At 42.7% G+C, this 23,960-nt stretch overlaps 1 protein-coding gene across 1 annotated transcript in view; it reads right to left on the minus strand.

Moving 5' to 3' along the window:
* The window catches only part of LOC142200095 (fibrocystin-L-like), a 178,476-nt gene that overhangs the window by 79,826 nt on the left and 74,690 nt on the right, over nt 1-23,960 (minus strand). The window contains exons 29-40 of the mRNA XM_075270159.1: nt 23,476-23,637; nt 23,066-23,187; nt 21,779-22,104; nt 20,066-20,208; nt 18,139-18,243; nt 15,519-15,704; nt 14,946-15,116; nt 9,415-9,629; nt 7,654-8,638; nt 4,814-5,059; nt 2,056-2,205; nt 1,171-1,348 (exon numbers count right to left, since the gene is read on the minus strand). Coding sequence (XP_075126260.1) covers nt 1,171-1,348; nt 2,056-2,205; nt 4,814-5,059; nt 7,654-8,638; nt 9,415-9,629; nt 14,946-15,116; nt 15,519-15,704; nt 18,139-18,243; nt 20,066-20,208; nt 21,779-22,104; nt 23,066-23,187; nt 23,476-23,637 — 2,989 coding nt within the window. The remainder of the gene's footprint in view (nt 1-1,170; nt 1,349-2,055; nt 2,206-4,813; nt 5,060-7,653; nt 8,639-9,414; nt 9,630-14,945; nt 15,117-15,518; nt 15,705-18,138; nt 18,244-20,065; nt 20,209-21,778; nt 22,105-23,065; nt 23,188-23,475; nt 23,638-23,960) is intronic.

Raw genomic sequence — 23,960 nt, forward strand, 5'->3', positions numbered from 1 at the left:
GTGGGTACTCATCAGCCACTTATCACAGGATCAGTCTCACTGATGGCTGCTGAGGAACCTCAATGTAACCACATTATAGAGATGATATAGAAGGTATTACATATCTATCAAGTAATCTAATTACAATTCAGCTATGGCCTAATTAGGGGAACTGTCCAAACACACAACATAATACAGGGATAATTCTATTTAATCCACATTTACATACATCTGACTTAAATTGAGAGAAATGTCTTCTAACGCTAGCCCCAGTCTCCAATGGTAAATCAAGGCTTAACATCATTACTAGAGATGAGCGAGTAGTACTCGATCGAGTAGGTATTCGATCGAATACTACAGTATTCGAAATACTCGTACTTGATCGAGTACCACTCGCTATTCGAATGGAAAAGTTCGATGCAGAGCCAGCATTGATTGGCCGAATGCTATACAGTCGGCCAATCAATGCTGGTTCTTCTCCTACCTTTAGAAGTCTTCTCCGGGCAGATTCCCAGCGGCGTCTTCCGGCTCTTCATTCACTCTGCCAGGCATCGGGCCTGGGCAGAGCCGCGTGGGCATGTCCGCTTGTAGTGCCGGCATGCGCAGTCAGCTCTGCCCAGGCCCGATGCCTGGCAGAATGAATTCAGAGCCGGAAGATGCCGCGGGGACACTGCAAGGAGAAGACTTCTCGGAGGATCCAGCCCGACCCTCACTCGTGGACTTGGTAAGTATAATTTGATCGAATGTTGCCTACCCCTGAAACGAGCATTTTCCCCCCATAGACTATAATAGGGTTCGATATTCGATTTGAATATTGAGGGGCTACATGAAACAAACATTGAACCTCGAACATTTTACTGTTAGCTCATCTCTAATCATTACTACAAAACCAGCACTACCATTGTAACTAAAACTGGTCATACACTCCAGATGGACGACAACCAAATACTCTTTCCTGACCCATCATATACATAAATGTTCGGTACAGTTGAACATGATATGTATACATTCTAAAAGGGAAGGTTAGAGAAAGTGAAGTTACTTCAAATGATCAATCCTCCTTTCTCACAACGTTTTAGGTGGGAGTCCTCCATAATCATTACATAGACAGGCAACTGTGCCAAAACTGTAAGATCAGCCAAGATCAGTCTAATGTGTATGGCCAGGTTAATCTGTACTTATAGAACATACCTGAACTGGGATCCGGTGATGGTGAGTCTGGTTCCTCCAGCTGTTCCTCCTCTCTTAGGGGTGACATCAGATATAACAGGAGTTAATGCGGACATGTATGTGAAGGAGTTATTGATCTGTACGGAGTTATTTCCATTCAGCACCATGACATTACAGCTCTGGGAGGAGGTATTAGTATCTGATGGAAGATGGAAAGTGAATGGTTAGGATACCTGGTATATACCATGGAGATGATTTATCATGGCTTGTGTGCCAAAAAAATGATTTAGAGATGGATTAGAGAAAATTTAGACAGGACTCCCAGGAGAGACAATGAGAGTCCTATCTATTCTATAAACCCCATATATCGCACAGCTTAGCTTTTCTCCTATATCATATAAACTTACATATCACAGAGCTCAGCTTCTCTACCTCTAATATATAAACTCATATCAAAGAGCTCAACGTAATCTGCCTTAAATGACACGTGTCTCCTAAATAATATGAGAAGGTTTCTGCATATTTACTGCTTTGTTACTTTAGCCAAAATTGGGTGTTACCAGAGATCCCCATTAAATTAAGGTTCTGCAGTACCTGGGTAGATATAGTTAGTATTATATACTTTGTGAATATTGATGTATTTTCCCTCTAGTGTATTCTACAAGTCGTAGTGCTGAGGTTGTATAGGGGCTAGTTTGCTTTCTTTACTTGTGGTCATCATTCCAATACATGTAAGTCCTATCTGCCACACACTAGACTCCCTCTATTAACCTTGATGACTACATTTGATAGAGAATAAAAATATATAGAAATATAACATATTGTTGTAGATTATTATATTAGATGATTTTATATTAAGTATGCCATTAGAAATAAGTCTAGCTTTTGTTATAGCAGCTCACTTACTGTTCATCATGGGTGTTGTACAATACAGGTAAGTTTTTCTCGATCTTACTTGATCCACTTTGCATTCAGCATTGCACACAAACACCCTGGATATTTGACTATCGAAACCGGAACCAGCAATTGTAAGAACTGATCCACCTCCAAAACTGCCTATAAAGGATCAAACAGAAATGATGGTTACTGGATAAGCACTTCAAGTAAACTGTATGAAGCATTCTAGGACATCTTGGTGGCATCTATGATGGATGCCATTACAGGTCCATGTCTGATCTGTCATGTGCACCCGACTTCAATCCACATCAATGTATTACAGTATATTACCACAGACACAATAAAGACACTTATCGTCTCTCTGATTCATTCTCGCCTTGACTACTGTAACTCCTTACTAATCGGTCTTCCCCTCACTAAACTCTCCCCTCTACAATCTATTCTGAATGCAGCGGCCAGGCTCATCTATCAGGCTAGACGCTACAGCGATGCCTCTGGTCTGTGCCAGTCACTACATTGGCTGCCTATTCATTATAGAATAAGATATAAAGTTATCCCCCTCCCCCACAAGGCTATCCATAATGCCGCACCTCCATACATTTCCTCCCTCATCTCTGTCTACCGCCCAACCCGTGTTCTCCGTTCACTCAATGACCTAACACTTACATCCTCTATTATCAGAACCTCCCACGCTCGTATACAAGACTTCTCCCGAGCTGCACCACTTCTCTGGAATGCTCTACCCCGGACAATCAGATTAACTCCCAATTTCTACAGCTTCAAGCGCAAACTAAAGACGCATCTTATCAGACAAGCCTATCACAATTCCTAATGTAAACCCTTCTGCAGTTAAAATGCCTAAAATAAAACCTCCTCTGTTATGGCTCCCACATTACCTCACAGGATATGATGCCGTTTCAGACTAACGTTATATGTTCAGGCGCCATCTGCACATTAAAGAACACTGACTGATGATGGCCCATAAAGCTTTATGTGTAACGGTAGTAACTAGAGATGAGCGAACACCCAAATGTTCGAAGTTCGAAATCCGATTCAAACAGCCGCTCACTGTTCGACTGTTCGAACGGGTTTCGAACCCCATTATAGTCTATGGGGAACATATACTCGTTAAGGGGGAAACCCAAATCCGTCTCAGGAGGGTCACCAAGTCCACTATCACATCCCAGGAAATGATACCAACACCCTGGAATGACACTGGGACAGCAGGGGAAGCATGTCTGGGGGCATATAAGTCACTTTATTACATGGAAATCCCTGACAGCTTGCGATTTTCGCTAGCTAACTTTTTCCCATAGGAATGCATTGGCCAGCGTTGATTGGCCAGTCTTCAGAATTTGGCCAATCAGCGCTGGCTCTGCCAGAGGAGGCGGAGTCTAAGATCGCTCCACACCAGTCTCCATTCAGGTCCGACCTTAGACTCCCCTTCCTCCGGCAGAGCCAGCGCTGATTGGCTGGAGACTGGCCAATGCATTCCTATGGGTATGCGGTGATGCAGTCGAGCTGAGCGAGTGCACACACTCACCACTGCTGTGCAGAGACTCAGCAGTGTTGAGCCAGTTCTGCTCAACTACACCGTGTGCCGGTCAGCACTGCTGTGCGAGCTCGGCACACACTCAGCTCTGCATCACCGCTGGCATTGGCCAGCGTTGATTGGCCAGTATACAGAATCAGTATACAGAATCAGCAGAGCTGAGTGTGTGCCGAGCTCGCACAGCAGAGACGACCGGCACACGGTGTAGTTGAGCAGAACTGGCTCAACACTGCTGAGTCTCTGCACGTCTTCTGTATCTCATTCGGCCAATCAACGCTGCTCAATGTATTCCTATGGGAAAAAGTTTATCTCACAAAAAACACAATTACACACCCAATAGAGCCCCAAAAAGTTATTTTTAATAACATTCCCACATAAATAAAGGTTATCCCTAGCTATCCCTGCCTGTACATCTATCCCTGTCTCATAGTCACAAAGTTCACAGTCTCCTATGACCCGGATTTGAAATCCACTATTCGTCTAAAATGGGGGTCACCTGATTTCGGCAGCCAATGACTTTTTCTGATTTTTTTCAATGCCCCCGTTGTCGTAGTTCCTGTCCCACCTCCCCTGCGCTGTTATTGGTGCAAAAAAAGCGCCAGGGAAGGTGGGAGGGGAATCAAATTTTTTTGGAGTTTGCCACGTGGTGTCCGATGGAATGTTCCGATGAAACATCTCGAACAGCCTGATATCCGATCGAACATGTGTTCAATAGAACACTGTTCGCTCATCTCTAGTAGTAACCTCTTTCTCCAAAAAATCTCTTGATCACTGTATAAGCAATGCTACCTCCGATGCCACCACTGCTACCTCCTGTGTCACCCCCTCTACCTCATAGATTGTAAGCTCTTGCAAGCAGGGCCCTCAGTCCCATTGTGTAAATTGACTATTTCTCTGTAATATATATTTTTATCTGTACTTGAACCCTACAAATTGTAAAGATATAAAATATATTTTTTATTATTATTATTATTATTATTATGTTTTTATTAATATATCACAGAGCTACTTAGGAGTTTAGAAAGTTGGAGGAATATTTTAAGCAGGAAAAATGAAGGGATTTACATTTCTCTTTTCTTTTCTTTTTTTTCTTCATTTAGTTAATTGACAAAAATAATCTACTAATACTTTTATTTCTGAAAACATGCTTACCTGTTTTCTATACCTGTCTAAAACTTTTGCAGAGATCACCAGATTTGGCAGAAGTAGACTCACCTTGAGTTGGAGAGACCCCGGTCATTGTAAGTTCATAGGTGAATCTTACACTGGATCTTGCGAACCCCTTCTCATTTTTAAATGAAACAGGGAACGTGCCGCCCCAGTGATCTCCGACAGTGCAGTTCAGCTGGCTATCAGACACCGCTATGATAGAGCATGTGGTATTGCCAATGGTCACGGTCATTTTTGAGGCATCCAAACCAAAACCAGAACCAGACACTGTGATGTTGGTTCCTGATGGTCCTGCAAAACAACACAAAGGACAAGATTTATGAGCCAATAAGTAAATCCAGCATATTCAAAGGGGTTATACAGTTCCTAACATTGATGGCGTATCCTTATATTCTTAGACCTTACACCCAGGAGATCCACACATCACCAGTACAGAAACAGCGCGACTCACGAGCTGTGCCACTCACTTGTCATACAAACTGTTGAGTGGGGGTCACTCTCCCATTGAAACCATAAGGGGCAGCATTGCATTACCTACTTGTTGATACAGTGTGTATGACGAGTGAGCACCATGGCTTGTAGCATGTAAACAATATTGTGTCATGTTGTGAGTCATGTTGTCTCAGTTCTGGTGATCTGTGGGGTTCCCGGGTGTCAGACCCCTGTAGATCTAATATCGATGGCCTATCCTATGGATGCCTGATAACCCTTTCAATTGCTTGATTCTTAGAATGAACTCCAATTTTCTGAAAATTTTTTCTCATTGCTCACTAAATTTAAAAGTGATGAAAAAAAGTGAACGTGATCTCTGATCACTTTGGATCTCCAACCCCATTCGACTCCTCTTACTTGTCCTTAGAGTAGAGGAGAGTTGGTCGTGTGATCAGTGTTGGACTGAGGTTCCTTGGGCCCACCAGATAAAATGATTCTGGTGACCCACCCTCCAATGACCCAAAGGAAATAGATTATGCTACCATTAAAATTTGGGTCTCTTTCTCTAAACCATTATTGTGCTAAAGCCTGAGCTCACTGGAGGATCTTAGGGTTGGCCAGTCTGAAACTGCACGTGATCCAAAGTTGGAGCTTCAGTGTGGAGGTAGAAATAAGATATGTGTCAGAAATCTATCCTAGGGGATAGAGTTAATAGTGTTAATAGTAATGGGTAAACTGACTACAGCCTAGCCAGGTTCTATCTGAAAATTCCAAATTCTTTTGTTTTTTTATGAAACTATAAACTAAAATGCCACCATATTATGCTCTGGGGCCTCTTCAGACCCCAGAATACAATACGTGGAGAACCCAGGGGATGTGAGACAAATAAAAAAAGCTTTAATACTCACTTTCTGTTTCCTCTTTTAGGCCTTCTTTCAGCATCTGGAGCTATCCTGCACCCAAGGTCAATGCTGATGTCTGTGATTGGGCCACCAGCAATCACATGGTCATGCTTGGTGCATTAGGTCACCAAGCAGACAGAAAGTGAACTCCAGAGGAGACCCAAAAACAGTAACAGAAGGTGAGTATGAATGTTATTTTGTTTTTTTCTCAGATTACAGACAGGTTCCTAGGAGCCCTGACAGTATTCTACATTATGTTTTATAGATGGGTACCTAGGAGCCCTGACAGTTTTCTACACTATGTATTATAGATAGGTTCCTAGGAGCCCTGACAGTGTTCTACACTATGTTTTATAGATAGGTTCCTAGGAGTCCTGACAGTGTTCTACATTATGTTTTATAGATGGGTACCTAGGAGCCCTGACAGTTTTCTACACTATGTATTATAGATAGGTTCCTAGGAGTCCTGACAGTATTATACACTATGTATTATAGATAGGTTCCTAGGAGCCCTGACAGTGTTCTACATTATGTTTTATAGATGGGTACCTAGGAGCCCTGACAGTTTTCTACACTATGTATTATAGATAGGTTCCTAGGAGCCCTGACAGTATTCTACATTATGTTTTATAGATGGGTACCTAGGAGCCCTGACAGTTTTCTACACTATGTATTATAGATAGGTTCCTAGGAGCCCTGACAGTGTTCTACACTATGTTTTATAGATAGGTTCCTAGGAGTCCTGACAGTATTCTACACTATGTATTATAGATAGGTTCCTAGGAGTCCTGAGAGTGTTATACACTGTTTTATAGATAGGTTCCTAGGAGCCCTGACAGTGTTCTACACTATGTTTTATAGATAGGTTCCTAGGAGCCCTGACAGTGATCTACACTATGTTTTATAGATAGGTTCCTAGGAGCCCTGACAGTATTCTACACTATGTTTTATAGATAGGTTCCTAGGAGTCCTGACAGTGTTCTACACTATGTTTTATAGATAGGTTCCTAGGAGCCCTGACAGTATTCTACACTATGTATTATAGATAGGTTCCTAGGAGCCCTGACAGTGTTCTACACTATGTTTTATAGATAGGTTCCTAGGAGCCCTGACAGTATTCTACACTATGTTTTATAGATAGGTTCCTAGGAGTCCTGACAGTGTTCTACAGTATGTTTTATAGATAGGTTCCTAGAAGACCTAAGAGTATTATACACTATGTTTTATAGATAGGTTCCTAGGAGCTATAAGCGTGTTTGACACATTTTAAGGTGTGGTTTGTAGCAATCTGTTCGTATTAAAATGAATCTTGGGCCTGAGAGACGCAAACATGACACAACACTAATCTTGAGAGGTTTTCTCATCTCTAGTTGTTAGTTTGTGTTCATATTGTTCCCTAGGATGGGTTTGTTACATAAGTTGGTGCTAGGAGCCATTTTATTTACTATACATCACAGACATTTACCTCTAGGTATTTAGAAATTTATCAGTGTAAGCACCCTAACATTTTTTTTACTGGAGACTTTTAAATTAGTTCATATAAAGCCATACCTGTGTTTGGAAGGATTGACGTTATTCTTGGGGTCTCAGTTTCGGAGTAAGAGAACCAGAGTGATGGGTAGGAAGCAGATGGTATGTAGATGTTCACACTTGTAGTTTGAGCAATGGTGCTGGGAGGAGTAATGCACTGGAGACTGCCCGGAGTAACTGCAGTAACTGGACATGGCGCACCGCCTACTTGCACTGTGGTGTTGACAGGATGAAATCCATTCCCTTGTATGAGTAGAAGAGTTCCACCTAAAACACTTCCAGAAGGTGTCAAGAGGGCGGCTACAGCAGGACTGTTCAGGGTGAAATACCCCTGAGCCAAGCCTTTACTTAGTACAGTAACTGTGACCGGATAGTTCCCAGCAGGAATGGGGTCTATGGTGCATGTTATATATGTGTCATTGACATTTACTACATATAACTTTCTGCCACCGACATAAACAACTACATCATTAACGTCTGCGCCAAAGCCAAGACCACTGATGTAGATGGTGGTGGAAGTGTTTCCAACCTGAGCTGGGTAAACATTGGATACTTGTGGTGTAAGTGCACTGGAATAGGTAAAGCTGCAGGATCCAACGCACCGGGCCGAGATTCCCTTCACTGTGACCCCAAAATTAACACTGCGTGAATAACTGGATAGAGTGTCACATACAATATCTGTGTAATTCACAGATACAATGTTACATCCTAACCCCATCACTGCAACACTACCATTTACATTTATGAACCCGGACCCGTGTATAGTAATTCTGGTCGATCCTGTAGTTGACCCAGTGACTGGAGAGATATAGTCAATGTGCGATAGTAGGGCGAATCTCCTGTACGCCTCATTTCTTACAGAGTTTATAGCATTGCCCAGGTTGTTTACTGTAAGTGACACCATTTGTGCAACCCAAATATCCATTGAGTTCTGGGGATCCAGGCGACATGTAATCGAATTCTTATCAGAAGAAGCGACAACACAGGGATACCTGCCCACTGAGACCTGAGATAAAAAGACACAAGAAAACAGGATTTTGGTAGTAGGACCATAAATTGTAGAACTATATATTGAATTTCATACTATGGGAAAGATGCATCAATAATGGTATAAATCAATAATGGAGGCCCCAGTGTTTATCAGGTTAGAGGTCCCATGCTCTTGGTAAGAATGGAGCAGTAGATTGTTCATGCTAGCTTCTAGCCTGTTCACTTCCATGGGACCTATAGAATTGAAGGTGAGGCAGTGATCACGAGAACCAGAGTCCTAGGGGACCTGAGACCTCAGTTTGAACAGGTCGCTGGTTGTGTATGCAGTTGGCACTTCATTCAATTCTATAGATCTGTAGGAGATAACCAAGGACTACACTGAGCTTCTTTTTTTTTTTTAGCAATCTCTATCTTAAGGACTTCCACCTCAAATTTCTCTTCCATTCCCGCCTATCCTCCTATAACTGGCTTTCCACTGCACCTTCCCATTGCTGGTTAGATGATTATGGCCAACATGAAGGTAAAAGATGCCAGCTGCTACCAGGAGGTAGATGAAGACGGAAATCCGCGGTGTTAAAATTTAACTTTTATTGTCACGTTAAAACAGTTACATTGTAACTGGGGTCTTGCCTGTGCGTATAATGGGCGACGCATTTCGGAACAGTACGTCCCTTCTTGAGCCGAGAAAAAGGGACGTACTGTCCCGAAACGCATCGCCCATTATACGCACAGGCAAGACCCCAGTTACAATGTACATTATACTAGATAAAGCTGACTGATAAGGTTTTATACCTGGTTGGCACAAGTGAGGTTACTGAAGCCGGTTCCCGTGATGGTTATTGAATCATAGATTGTTCCAAAGTTTGGTGTAATGTTGGTAATAACAGGAGAATAACACTCGGAGAATCCAAACTGTATAGATGTGTTACTGGCAGAGGGGGTGGTGAACCGAGGGCACTCCGGGTCTGGTGTGACGCAGGCACTCGGCGGTCTGGTGGGAGGCAGAGCTGTAGAAACATCAAGACAACCAGTCTATGATATTAAATTCTCTTAGACACCAGCTGTAGTAGTTTAGTAAAGTGATTAATAACAAGTGACGTACTGGGAGACCACAGGCCCATAGCAAAGACAACATAACTACCATATCAGATGCTGGGCACTACTATAATCTTAACCAACTGTGAAGTTACATTATCATGATGTGGGGTGAGATGAACCAGGAGTGTGCTCCCCCTAGAGGCTCCATTGCAGCTGGGGCCTCACGTTGAGGAAAAAATGTATTTTTTGTTGCAGGTAACAGGCCCTATTTACTTACCGATCCTAGCTTCTGCTTACGGCAGCCAGAACTTTCCCTTCTGCAGATGCAACTGTGAGCAGGAGCTGAAATCAGTAAGTGAGGTCACGGGCCCACGATCCCCACAAACTATCATTATACTTGGGTTTCTTTTCAGACCCCCTAGTATAATGTTCAGAGGCCCAGGGGAGGGAACATTAAAAAACACTGATACTTACCTCTCCTGGCTCTGGAAGGCTTCAGGCCCACTTTTGTGACGTCACAAGGGCCGGGGCTTGCGACCTTATGCGTCGCGATGCAAGCAGCGGCGCAAGTGATGTCTCTTCCATCAGTGAAGGTGACTGACATCAGACGGCAGTGAGCCCAGGAGAGGTAACAGTGTTTTTTATGTTGCTGTATCCTCCCCTGGGTCTCCGATTATTATAATATAGGATCTGAAAAGACCCCCGAGTATAATAATTGTTCATGGGTGTCCACAATGGGGCATAATACTTTGTGCAGGGGCCACTATGGAGCATAACAGTGCGAGTAGGAATGCGGGGTGGAGGAGACCAGTCGGGTTCTTGTGGGGGGAGGGGGTTGGTTGGGGGGCTCCATGTTAAAAGATTGCCACAGGGCCTCGCCATTCCCTGTTACACCACTGGCCTCAGTCTAAGGCCAGGGCCCCATGGGACATAAACGCCACGATTTGCCCGCAGCAGAAATACCGTGGTAAAAATTGCGACATTTTACAAACAGGCCAAAACCACAGCGCGGACATGCTGCAATTTCCAAAACCGGTGCGGTTTTGGAAATCGCAGCATGTCAATTATACTTTCAGAAACGCTGGCGGTTTCTCCATAGGTATAACTAGCTGGTACCCGCGACTTCGTCTGCAGTGTTTGTAGAAGTGGGTATATACAGGTGCGGGTAAGGTTTTCGTACTGTGTATAAGGTATGGGATATGAAATGTAACTTTGTATCTTGTTTTTTCTGTAATTCAGAGAATACGTGAGACTTTTGTGTTGCAGTTACTTTGTATTAGAGCTGCTATATATACGGTGTTGTGAGAAACTTTACATAGTGACTTTGGGACCGAGATATTTGAAGTTAACCCCTTCCCGTCAATGGCATTTTTTGATTTTGGTTTTTCATTTTTGACTCCCCTCCTTCTAAACCCCATAACTTTTTTATTTCTCCGCTCCCAGAGCCATATGAGGTCTTAATTTTTCTTGGGACAAATTTTTCTTCATGATGCCGCCATTAATTATTCTATATAATGTACTGGGAAGCAGGTAAAAAAAACTCTGAATGGGGTGGATTTCACAAAAAAATGCATTTCTGCGACAATCTTAGAGGCTTTGGTTTTACGGCGTTCACTGTGCAACCAAAATGACATGTCCCCTGTATTCTGTGTTTCGTTACGATTCCGGGGATACCAAATTTATATGGTTTTATTTACATTTTGACCCCTTAAAAAAATCCAAAACTGTGTTAAAACATTTTTTTTTGAAAAGTCGTCATATTCCGACAGCCGTAACTTTTTTATACGTCCGTGTACGGGGATGTATAGGGCGTCTTTTTTTGCGGGGCCGGGTGTACTTTTTAGTTCTACCATTTTCGGGAAATGTTATTGCTTTGATCACTTTTTATTCAAATTTTTAGCAGAATCAAAAGAGTGAAAAAACGGCGGTTTGGCACTTTTGACCATTTTTCCCGCTACGGCGTTTACCGAACAGGAAAAATATTTGTATAGCTTTGTAGAGCGGGCGATTTTGGACGCGGGGATACCTAACATGTATATGTTTCACAGTTTTTAACTACTTTTATATGTGTTCTAGGGAAAGGGGGGTGATTTGAATTTTTAATCCTTTTTATTTGTTTTTATATTTTTTTTACTTTTTTTTAAACTTTTTTTTTGCATTTATTAGAGCGCCTAGGGGTATTGACATGGGTGGGCGGTGTCGCGGATTGTCAGAGCGGTGGGGGTCGGCAAACATGGCTGCTCCGGAGCGTTAAAGAGAGCCTCCTGGAGTATCGTTAAGGGGAGGGGCAAAGTGGTAAAGTATATGTATATGTGATTGTGTGGGGTTAGGGGCGAGGCTGCAGAGGGTAATAGGAATTTTGTGGCTTGCTATGGTCCAAAGTGTGTGAGATTGCAGAGATGGTGGTGTGAGTTTGGGTTTTGTGGGGGTCCTGGCACAAACGTATGTGCGCTGTTGTGACGAAAAGTAGCCTATTGCGCAATCGAGTGTAGTGACTATGTTTGTGGAAAATTTCAGCCAAATCGGTCGAGCGGGTTTTGCGTGATTGAGGAACAAACATCCAAACATCCAAACATCCAAACACACAAACCCACAAACATCCAAACTCACAAACTTTCACATTTATAATATTAATAGGATTGTAACAGAAAGTCCACAGAGGAAACCTCTGCAAACTTCCTGTTTAAATCGCTGCGGGATGCCCTGTGGGGCCTTAGCCTAAAGACGTTTTCCCATGAACATAACCATATTTAAAATTGTAGACAGCAAAAGTTAAACATGATAGCAAATAAAATAAAAAAATTTGCAGAGTTTTAGAGTTTTCCTTTAACCACCTTAGTGGTGACATCTTTTATCTTGATCAGTTGGCAATCGATAGTTCATGGTCCTTTCTATGGTCTGGTACTTGTCAGAAACCCAGCCATGATGTCCGTATTGTGGACAGGTTATGAGGCAGGGGCACTATGTATGAGAAGATAACTCGGCCACAATAAGGAGATTATGGAAAAAACTGTCACCACTAGATGGTTAGAGAAAATCTTTAAAACTTCACAATTTATTAAATTGCTGTAATGTATCCAGCAGTGGCGTAACTAGCAATGGCGGGGCCCCGTTGCGAACTTTTGACATGGCCCCCCCCCCCCCATCCCAACTGACGCCGAAGACCTCGACCGACCCCCTCCTCCGCACTCTATTATGTCCCTTAGTGGCCCCTGCACACAGTATTATGTCCCTTAGTGGCCCCTGCACACAGTATTAACCCCAATAGTGTCCCCTGCACACAGTATTATGTCCCTTACTGGCCCCTGCACACAGTATTATCCCCAATAGTGTCCCCTGCACACAGTATTATGTCCCTTACTGGCCCCTGCACACAGTATTATCCCCAATAGTGGTCCCTGCACACAGTATTATGTCCCATAGTGTCCCCTGCACACAGTATTAACCCCAATAGTGTCCCCTGCACACAGTATTAACCCCAATAGTGTCCCCTGCACACAGTATTATCCCCCATAGTGGCCCCTGCACACAGTATTAACCCCAATAGTGTCCCCTGCACACAGTATTAACCCCAATAGTGTCCCCTGCACACAGTATTAACCCCAATAGTGTCCCTTTCACACAGTATTAACCCCAATAGTGTCCCCTGCATACATTATTATCCCCCATAGTGGCCCCAGCACACAGTATTAACCCCAATAGTGTCCCCTGCACACAGTATTAACCCCAATAGTGTCCCCTGCACACAGTATTAACCCCAATAGTGTCCCCTGCACACAGTATTAACCCTAATAGTGTCCCCTGCACACAGTATTTTCCCCAATAGTGTCCCCTGCACACAGAATTAACCCCAATAGTGTCCCCCGCACACAGTATTAACCCCAATAGTGTCCCCTGCACACAGTATTAACCCGAATAGTGTCCCCCTGCACACAGTATTAACCCTAATAGTGTCTCCTGCACACAGTATTAACCCGAATAGTGGCCCCTGCACACAGTATTAACCCTAATAGTGTCTCCTGCACACAGTATTAACCCGAATAGTGGCCCCTGCACACAGTATTTTCCCCAATAGTGTCCCCTGCACACATAGTATTAACCCCAATAGTGTTCTCTGCACACAGTATTAACCCCAATAGTGTCCCCTGCACACATTATTAACCCCAATAGTGTCCCCTTCACACAGTGTTAACCCCAATAGTGTCCCCTGCACACAGTATTAACCCCAATAGTGGCCCCTGCACACAGTATTAACCCCAATAGTGGCCCCTGCACACAGTATTATGTCCGTTAGTGGCCCCTGCACACAGTATTAACCCCAAAAGTGGCCTCTGCACACAGTATTATCCCCCATAGTGTCCCCTGCACACAGTATTATGCCCCATAGTGACCCCAGCACACAGTATTATCCCCTATAGTGGCCCCTGCACACCGTATTATGTCCCACTGTGGACACCCATAAACAATTAACATACTCTGGGGTCTTTTCAGACCCCAGAGTATAATAATCGGAGACCCAGGGAATAAAAACATTAAAAAAAAAACACTGTTACTTACCTGTCCCCCGGCTCCTAGGCTGTTGACCGCCGCTCACGTCCTTCTTTAATGACGACGGACGTCACAAGACTCGGGAAGCATGCCAGGTTCATGTGACGTCAGACAAAGTAGGACGGAGGCCTGGCAGGATCGTGGAGAGGTAAGTAACACTGTTTTTTATGTTTCTTACTTCTCCGGTCCGCCGATCATTATACTCGGGGGTCTGCAAAGAGTATTTGTGGGGCCCGCTGTGTCACTTGCCGATCCCAGCCCAGCCAGGATCGGTAAGTAAATAGGGCCCGTAACGGCCTATTTTAAAAAAAACGCAGCGGTAGCGGCTGTCACCGGGCCCCCTAATGGCCCGGGCCCTGTAGCAGCCGCCTCCGTTGCCTCTACGATAGTTACGCCCCTGGTATCCAGGCCAAAGAGGAAAACCAGGATTATTCTCTCTGCCGATTTCAGTATTAGGGTGCCTTCACACGGAGTTTACGCGCCGTGTATTCTGTCTACGCTCCGTGTATTCTTTCCATTTTAAATTAAGGCACCCTTAAATCAGCCGAAACCGCAGCTAACTGCTTTTTAAGTGGATAGGGTTTCTGTTTTTCAGGTCCCCAAGAAGACTCGAAGAACTGAAACCCGAATGCTAATGTGAACCTAGTGTAAGCAGAATTGCTGGAATATCCGATCTAGGCCAAATGCTGTTGTAGTTCAAAGTCTAACGATAGAGATTGTAAATGATGTTTACTTACTAGATGCATAGGTGGCCTCCATTCCTCCAAGATACACGCGCACTCGGCTGCTCTGGTCACCGATAGGAATTACGCGGACCACTCCTTGCATTACTATTGACTGTCCATCATTAACATAGCCACTGCTGTAGTAATAATCCCCAGGAGATGTGAACTGATAGGAAAAGACACCTTAGGAAAGAAAACATCGATAGAATTAATAATAAAATATTAGAAAGCAGGCTAATGTCAATGAGCTGTCATGTAAGGCATTGCACCCCATCCTAAAACATTCAGCTTTCAAAGAAGTTCTGCCAGGTGGCCTGAAATATATGACAGTAGGTAAGTGAAACCAATGTCCCATTACCATCCTCTTCTAATGGGCTTTTAGGTTAAAATAAGGGAGTGAGCAAAATTTCATAGGTAACAATAATGGTGGATACTGGCGTGGGAGCCATGATAATGGGCCCCTTTACTATCTCTGCACATGGGCCTTGGGCTCCACAATCAGCTTATTTCTGTAAAGGATCAATAATTCAGTAACTCCTAACACCATAGTATTGAATTATTGAAATACGGATACAAGGTACAGACCTGAGGGTACACTATTTCCACTGTTGAAGGAAATTCCATCATAGGCAATGTTGCCTGGATTTGACACTGAGAATACTCTGTATCCAATACCCGTGATGAGCGGCTGAGAGTGCCATCGCCAAACTACAGTGTCTCCGGTAGATATCACCAGGCTTGAGGGGGACCAGGCGTAACCAGTGCCGTACACTAAAGAAAATATACAATTATTAAACAATGTACACTGTATAATATTACATCAATGTATCAATTGTCAGCAAAAATGAGAAAGCAGAATTTTCCTTAAACGATTTCCTTAAAGGGAGTCTGTCAACAATATTAACCCAGCCCAGCAGATATATAGGTTAGGGCCACCTGAGTAATACAGTATTTTACCCTTGTGAGTCAATGCAAAGGTTCCCAAGATATAACCTTTTTAAAAAATGCAAATGATCTATTTGGAGCAATTAGGAAGCTGCCATTGCTCTATAGAGGTAAGCAGCAACACCCTTGCTACTCCAAAGGCTCATCTGCATCATGGCTAAAAGTGTCCTTAACTCTGCAATGGAGGCAGCGATTCACAAGGGGATACAATGTTTGCATGCTGGGGTCTGCTAACAGACTCCCTTCAAAGCTCGAGCAGTTGCCTATATCAATAATAATACATTTTATTTTTATAGTGCCAACATATTCTGCAGCACTTTCTAAATCATAGGGTTAAAGTACTGACAAAATAATACATTACAGAGTAGTAAGTCAATTCACACAATGGGACTGAGGGCCCTGCTCACAAGAGTTTATAATCTTGTAACCTCCTTACAAGAGGTAGCAGGGGTAGCATAGGGGGCATTACAGAGAACTGGTGCAACTCGGGAGAAGTCTTTTATATGGAAATGGAGGTTATGTCAATAGAGGATGTTAGTCTTAGATCATCGACCCAATGAAGAGCACGGGCTGGGTGATAGAGATGAGGGAGGAAATGTAGGGAGGTGCAGCATTATGGAGAGCTTTGTTGGCAAGTTGATATTGTTTTCTATAATGAATGGGCAACCAATGCAGTGACTGGCGAAGACCTGGGACATCAGGTGAGCCTGGCCGCTGCATTCAGAATAGATTGTACAGGGGAGAGCTTAGTAAGTGGAAGACTGATTAGTAAGGAGTTGCAGTAGTTGAGAGTGAATCAGGGTGACAATAAGGGTCTTCAATGTTTCCATGGTAAGGAAAGGGTGGATTCTGAGGATGACATGAGTGAACCATTGGATATGGGGGGTGAAGAAAGGTCTGAGTCAAAGATAACCCTGAGGCAACAGGCATACTGCCTCAGAGTTATGGTAACACCAGAGACTGAAATGGAAATAACGACCAATCAGGTTCTATGCATAGGCCCAGAAAAGCAGCAACCTTTTTGGTAGCCACTTCTTGTTCTATCCTACTAATATTATAGATGTGAGAGTTTGGATGTTTGTTACTCAATCATGCAAAAACGGCTGAATGGATGTGGCTGAAATTTGGCATATATATAGTTTGTAACCTGGATTTACACATAGGATACTTTTTATCCCGGTAAATGACATGGCTTCACAACTTGTTATCAACTTATTTTCATATACTATACTATCCTACTCATATTAAACGGCTCTAGGTGGCAGGCCAATCATTCAGCTAATTGCATTTTGCTGATAAAGCCAGGTCTGTTATCTCTCTATGTAAACACATAGATAACACTGAGTCCATTCTGTACAAACATCTGCATATTATCTGATCTGCATAAGTGTTCTGTGTCCCGTTCAGCCAGAGGGAAGAGGGGGGAGAGAAATACAGGGAGTGAAAAGCAGACACTGCAGTCAGCATGCTGAGACACTGAGATGGGAAAACCCTTTTAATCTAAATTGGTAGTTTCCCTATTTTAAACATGCCGAGAAAATGAAAATCTAATTTGACACAAAATTTTCATCTGAAACGCCGGAGCAGGCGGATCATTGACGCCAACAACACACTCATTATATGGCGTCTGAACAAGCTGCTGAGGTGCCGGAACAATCACAGGCGCGGTTCAGTGTTCACAAGTTCAGTAGCAAGCCAGCTTGCGGGTTCTGCGCAGGCAGTTGTGCCACGCGAGTTGCTGCAACTTGCAAGTGACTTCTGCACAACTTGTTTGCTAATGGAGATGTCTGACTACAAACTTTACAGAGTTTAGTAGTCAGCTGCACACTAGAGGGAATACATGGAGCTGCCTGGAAAATACACCTAGAAAATTCTGCTAAAAAAATCTGTGTGTAGCTGGGGAAGAAAAAGGCAGAAGTAGGATTGGCCAAGAGTTAAATTTATAGGATTATAGTGACTGCGCTGGAACATCAATGTTTCCCTATGGGAAAAAGAGTTGCGAGTCATCACAAAAAATGTCAGGCTCAATGCAGGGTCACTTGCAACTTTTTTCCTTAGTGAAATGTTTAGGTTGTTTTGTGGTAATCTTATGCAATTATTATTATACACAGGTGACGGCTGAATAGTGATGTGCACAAGAATTACATTGTAGCCACGGGTCATATCTATAGTAAGAAACATTACATCCATGTATGTACATTGCAGCATACTGTATATATGGAAGTTGTTTAGCATAGTGCTGGCAGCATATTGCACTCACCGGAATCTTTTCCATCATTTGTTACTGTATATACTGTGCCAGGTCTTTGAATCACACAGATCATCTCATTGGCTGAACTGACCGAGACGTTGCATGGTAGGGAGCCTAGAATATAATACATTTTACATATATATATATATATATATATATATATATATATATATATATACACAGTCCTATGAAAAAGTTTGGGCACCCCTATTAATCTTAATCATTTTTAGTTCTAAATATTTTGGTGTTTATAACAGCCATTTCAGTTTGATATATCTAATAACTGATGGACACAGTAATATTTCAGGATTGAAATGAGGTTTATTGTACTAACAGAAAATGTGCAATATGCATTAAACCAAAATTTGACCGGTGCAAAAGTATGGGCACCTCAACAGAAAAGTGACATTAATATTTAGTAGATCCTCCTTTTGCAAAGATAACAGCCTCTAGTCGCTTCCTGTAGCTTTTAATCAGTTCCTGGATCCTGGATGAAGGTATTTTGGACAAACAATTCAAGTTCAGTTAAGTTAGATGGTCGCCGAGCATGGACAGCCCGCTTCAAATCATCCCACAGATGTTCAATGATATTCAGGTCTGGGGACTGGGATGGCCATTCCAGAACATTGTAATTGTTCCTCTGCATGAATGCCTGAGGATTTGGAGCGGTGTTTTGGATCATTGTCTTGCTGAAATATCCATCCCCGGCGTAACTTCAACTTCGTCACTGATTCTTGAACATTATTCTCAAGAATCTGCTGATACTGAGTGGAATCCATGCGACTCTCAACTTTAACAAGATTCTCGATGCCGGCATTGGCCACACAGCCCCAAAGCATGATGGAACCTCCACCAAATTTTACAGTGGGTAGCATGTGTTTTTCTTGGAATGCTGTTTCTTTTTGGACGCCATGCATAACGCCTTTTTTTATAACCAAACAACTCAATTTTTGTTTCCAAAATGAAGCTGCCTTGTCCAAATGTGCTTTTGCATACCTCAGGCAACTCTATTTGTGGCGTACGTGCAGAAACGGCTTCTTTCTCATCACTCTCCCATACAGCTTCTCCTTGTGCAAAGTGCGCTGTATTGTTGACCGATGCACAGTGACACCATCTGCAGCAAGATGATGCTGCAGCTCTTTGGAGGTGGTCTGTGGATTGTCCTTGACTGTTCTCACCATTCTTCTTCTCTGCCTTTCTGATATTTTTCTTGGCCTGCCACTTCTGGGCTTAACAAGAACTGTCCCTGTGGTCTTCCATTTCCTTACTATGTTCCTCACAGTGGAAACTGACAGGTTAAATCTCTGAGACAACTTTTTGTATCCTTCCCCTGAACAACTATGTTGAACAATCTTTGTTTTCAGATCATTTGAGAGTTGTTTTGAGTAGCCCATGATGCCACTCTTCAGAGGAGATTCAAATAGGAGATCAACTTGCAATTGGCCACCTTAAATACCTTTTCTTATGATTGGATACATCTGGCTATGAAGTTCAAAGCTCACTGAGGTTAAAAAACCAATTTTGTGCTTCAGTAAGTCAGTAAAAAGTAGTTAGGGGAATTCAAATCAATAAAATGATAAGGGTGCCCATACTTTTGCACCGGTCAAATTTTGGTTTAATGCATATTGCACATTTTGCAAACACCAAAATATTTAGAACAAAAAATGATTAAGATTAATAGGGGTGCCCAAACTTTTTCATAGGACTGTATATATATATATATATATATATATATATATATATATATATATATGCAGCATAATTTATTAAGAAGTCAGAGCCCCTTGATAATTCAGGCATGCCTCAGGACAAACAGGATTTTTATTGAGAATTGCATTCTCTACATCGTTTTCCCCTACCCTCCATTTTCATTAGTTTATTTTCCCCAGTGTGCATTACCCAGCTTTCCCAGGAACCAATATGATTAATACGTTACCTATTTGTACTTGACTTTTATTTGGGTTAAGACTGAACCCGGCTCCTGTCAGTGTGACTCGGGAACCTCCATACAGGGATCCATATTGTGGGGAGATGCTGTTCACTTTCAGAATATATTCAACTGAGGCTTCACTGCCCATGCTGCAATAAAACAAAGGTAAAGTGTAATATATTGGAGTAGAAAATAATTCAGTTGTTGGATTTTAACCTGCCCAATTGAGGGGAGTCAAGCCACATCGGAGGAGTGTGAAGGGGAAAGGTACCTAGAGGGGACAGAGCTGTCCTAAATCCCATGATTTCTTCCCCTCCCCATTCAGAACAGACAACTGTGCATGTGTATGGAAGGCCAGCAGACAACAGGATTAGGCATGACAATATTTTTCCAGGTTCTGGGGATAATATCACTCCCTAAGGAGAGCCCACCTTCTCAGGCATATGGAGTCTTACAAAAAGTCATTTTAGCTCCACTGGGGGGAATTTGGAAAAAGTATGCAAATCGGTTTCCCAAGATGTAAATAGGAAAACAATGCCTCTGTTTGCTGCCCTCTAGGGGTAGCTTCCTTGAACATCATGCCCGACCTTCCAACAAGCCCTTACTGTTGGAAAGTCGGACATGATGTTCAAGGGAGCTTCAGTGGGTACGAAAAGTATTCAGACCCCTTTAAATTTTTCACACTTTGTTTCATTGTAGCCATTTGCTGAAAGCAAAACACAGCTGCACTCCATTGAAAGAGCAGAACCATCTCAAGGAGGATCAGAAGGAAATGGACAGCAAGTGAGTTAAATGAGTGTCAAAGCAAAGGGTCTGAATTTGCAAAAATATCTACATTTCTGTTTTTTCTGTCAAGATGGGGCTGAGTGTACATTAATGAGGAATAAAATGAACATTTAGCTTTTAGCAAATGGCTGCAATGAAACAAAGAGTGAAAAATTTAAATGGGTCTGAATACTTTCTGTACCCACTGTATATGGTCACATCAAGTCTATTTTAGTTTATAAAAACTTGACCAAGTCTTAAATCCTATGATTCCAAATCGTATTCCCATTTATGTAATGTAATGTGCAGTGTGTGATTTTACAGTCACTTGATATTTATCTTTCTTTGGTAAGTGCATCATCGACTCATTGAGGGAACAACAGTGTTGAAGCAGTTATAGTCATCCTGAAGAGTGCACAAGTTACCCATGCAAGAGATTAACGTAAAAAAAAAAACAGGGGAAAAATTATTTATTCTATGTTAGTTTTCCAGCATACAAAAGTCAAAGGACCAAAATTAGTAAGAGGCACAGGCACATAGAGGATGTTCCTGACAAAGATGCAGGCAGCACTGGAGAGAGTTCTCTGGCAGCATTGGGGATGCTCCCAGTGCTGTTTGAGCGCTGAGTCCGCCCCCAGTGCTGCGAGAGAACTAATTTGTATCCTGACAAGAACCAGGATTCCTATGGAACGGTGGCGCGGAGAAGACAACGAAAGGTAGGAGAAGAATAGCCTTTCTTAAGGCTATTCCAACGTGTTACTAAGAAAAAAATGTGGTTGTATGATAGGATCCCTTTAAGCAATAAAGACGGTCCATCTAAGGGCAGGCAACTGAAGATCCTGAGAGACCCCATTGACTATAGTCAACATAACCTGAGTTTGGTTCACTGCTCTGCAGTCTTAATAAATCAGCTCCACAGAGTAGTACAGTGTCAAGCAATAAATATATAAATACCTGGATGTGGCAAATCCCCAGTTTCCGACTTGTACCAGGACGTTGTATTTCCCCGGAGGAAGTGCGGGCAGAAGACATGTTATACTGGTTGGAGTCCACTCCAGAACCTCACATGGTTTATTCCCAAGAATTACAGCATTGCCCGCTGACTGATTTTGGAAGTTATTCCCTGAAATGGTCAGGGTTGTATTACCCAAAACACTGCTGGTACTTGGGCTGATTCCAGTGATGGTTGATGAAAAGTCAGAGGTAAAATTGAAGGCATTTTTTAAGGTCCCATTGAGTCCATTTGTGAAAACAAAAAGATCAGCAAAGCCTTCTGGTCCCTGGAAAAAAAAAAAAAAAAAAAAACATTATTCATGTGTTTGGCCACATTTTAGGATTTGTGTTTGAGTCACAAGACTTGGACCCTCTATGATTCTTTTGAATAATATTACTATTACCCTCGGGTTTTATGTTGATGTAAAGGGAGTGCTTAAACTGAACACCTAGATAGTTTATTACGGCAAACTGAACTCATAGGGTGGTCTCCCAATTAGGACCCCCCTCTAGGACCAAGAATAGGGAAACAACTCTACTGCATCTCTTGCTTGTCTAGAAGTACTGAAAATGAAACCTTTGTAGGGAAAAAAGTTAAAGGGGTTTTGCCACCTTAGATATTTATGGCATATTTATAGTATATGGGCATATATCTCAAGCATGGAAATATCTAAGCTGTTCTGCCAAAAGAGGTGGCATCCAGATGGAGAATGAATGTTGACGTGGCCATGAGTGCTTTCTCTTCGCTTCTATAGAGGATACTGAATGAGGCTACATTCACGGCCAACAGACCAGAATAATAGACAGCCTGACACAAGTGTGAACTTAGCATCAGACATTAGCACCTGACATGTGTAAATTGGATACCTGTCAACATTTTAGAAGTGGCATCTGAGAGGCAAGCACATGCACCAAACCATGGAAATTTCCAGACAAGGCCATGCTCCATATGGGTGCGACCATGCCACGCTATGCATTGCTACGCCCCCAAGATGTTGTCATCCCCCTTTCTTGGGCCATGAGTATGAAAAGTGCTTTCCATGACCCTTTTTCTGACGTGACCTGTACATTAAATGACAGTGATGGAGGATTTGCTAGCCCTTCCAGGAGTCTCTTTTTTTCGGGAGTCTCCTGGACATTCTGAGAGAGTTGCAGGTATGGTAAATTGTGATTTGACAAGGAGCATTGAAATTTTTGTTACATACAGCTGTAAATAATTAGATAATAATAAGCATGACATGAACTTACCGCAGAGGTCAGGCACTCAATCACAGTCAGATTGGCAAAGACCACGGCACATCCACTGCCACCAAGTTTCACCTCTGAGTCCCCACTAAACGCAGAGCCATGAATTGTTACCAGTGTGCCTCCTAGAAAGGAAGGATATTTCCAAGATCAATGCACGGAAGGATAGTGAAAAAAAAATGGGAGTCTCCCTCCTAGAAAAGAAAGACCAACTGCTTTGCTTTGCTTTTTCTTTCTGTCCCATACACAATGACAACTACTAAGTTGAGGCTCGAGTCCCCCCACATTGACAGCCATATAGCTCTAGATAATACAAAGAGGTTCTGCATTTGTTACCCCCCCCCATACTAGATTAGCCTATCCTAACAGGGCAAATAACCAGGGGTTATCTAAATTAGCAAATACTTAAGTACCTGTGCGGCTTCCGGATGAAGGTGTGATTGAAGAAATGGAGATCTGATAAGTAAAAGTCAAGTTTCTGCCATACAATACTGCAAATCCCAGTTCTGCAATGTGCACAATGATCGGGTACGTTCCAGCGCTTGCTTTCGGAACCTGACATCGGATCTCATTGTCTATATTTAAAATACACACGAAAATAGAAACAAAATAATGCTGAATAAACAATACATATGATATGTAGCAGTCTGTATACATTTATTACTGTTATTAGCAAGCCGCAAGCAGGAAAATGCAGTATTACAGGCCTTTAATTCTTATAAAGGAGTGGCTGTCCAATACCTTGCTGGGCCAAGTCCAGTGGCGTAACTACTGGGGTGCAAGGGGTAGCAGCTGCCACAGGGCCCAGGACATTAGGGGTCCAGCAACAGCCGCTACCCCTGCGTTTTTTTTTTTTCTTAATAGGCCGGTAACTCCAGCCGGCAATGGGCCCTATACT

Source organism: Leptodactylus fuscus, chromosome 4 (assembly GCF_031893055.1).
Source record: "Leptodactylus fuscus isolate aLepFus1 chromosome 4, aLepFus1.hap2, whole genome shotgun sequence".
In the NCBI taxonomy this organism is placed as follows: Eukaryota; Metazoa; Chordata; class Amphibia; order Anura; family Leptodactylidae; genus Leptodactylus; species Leptodactylus fuscus.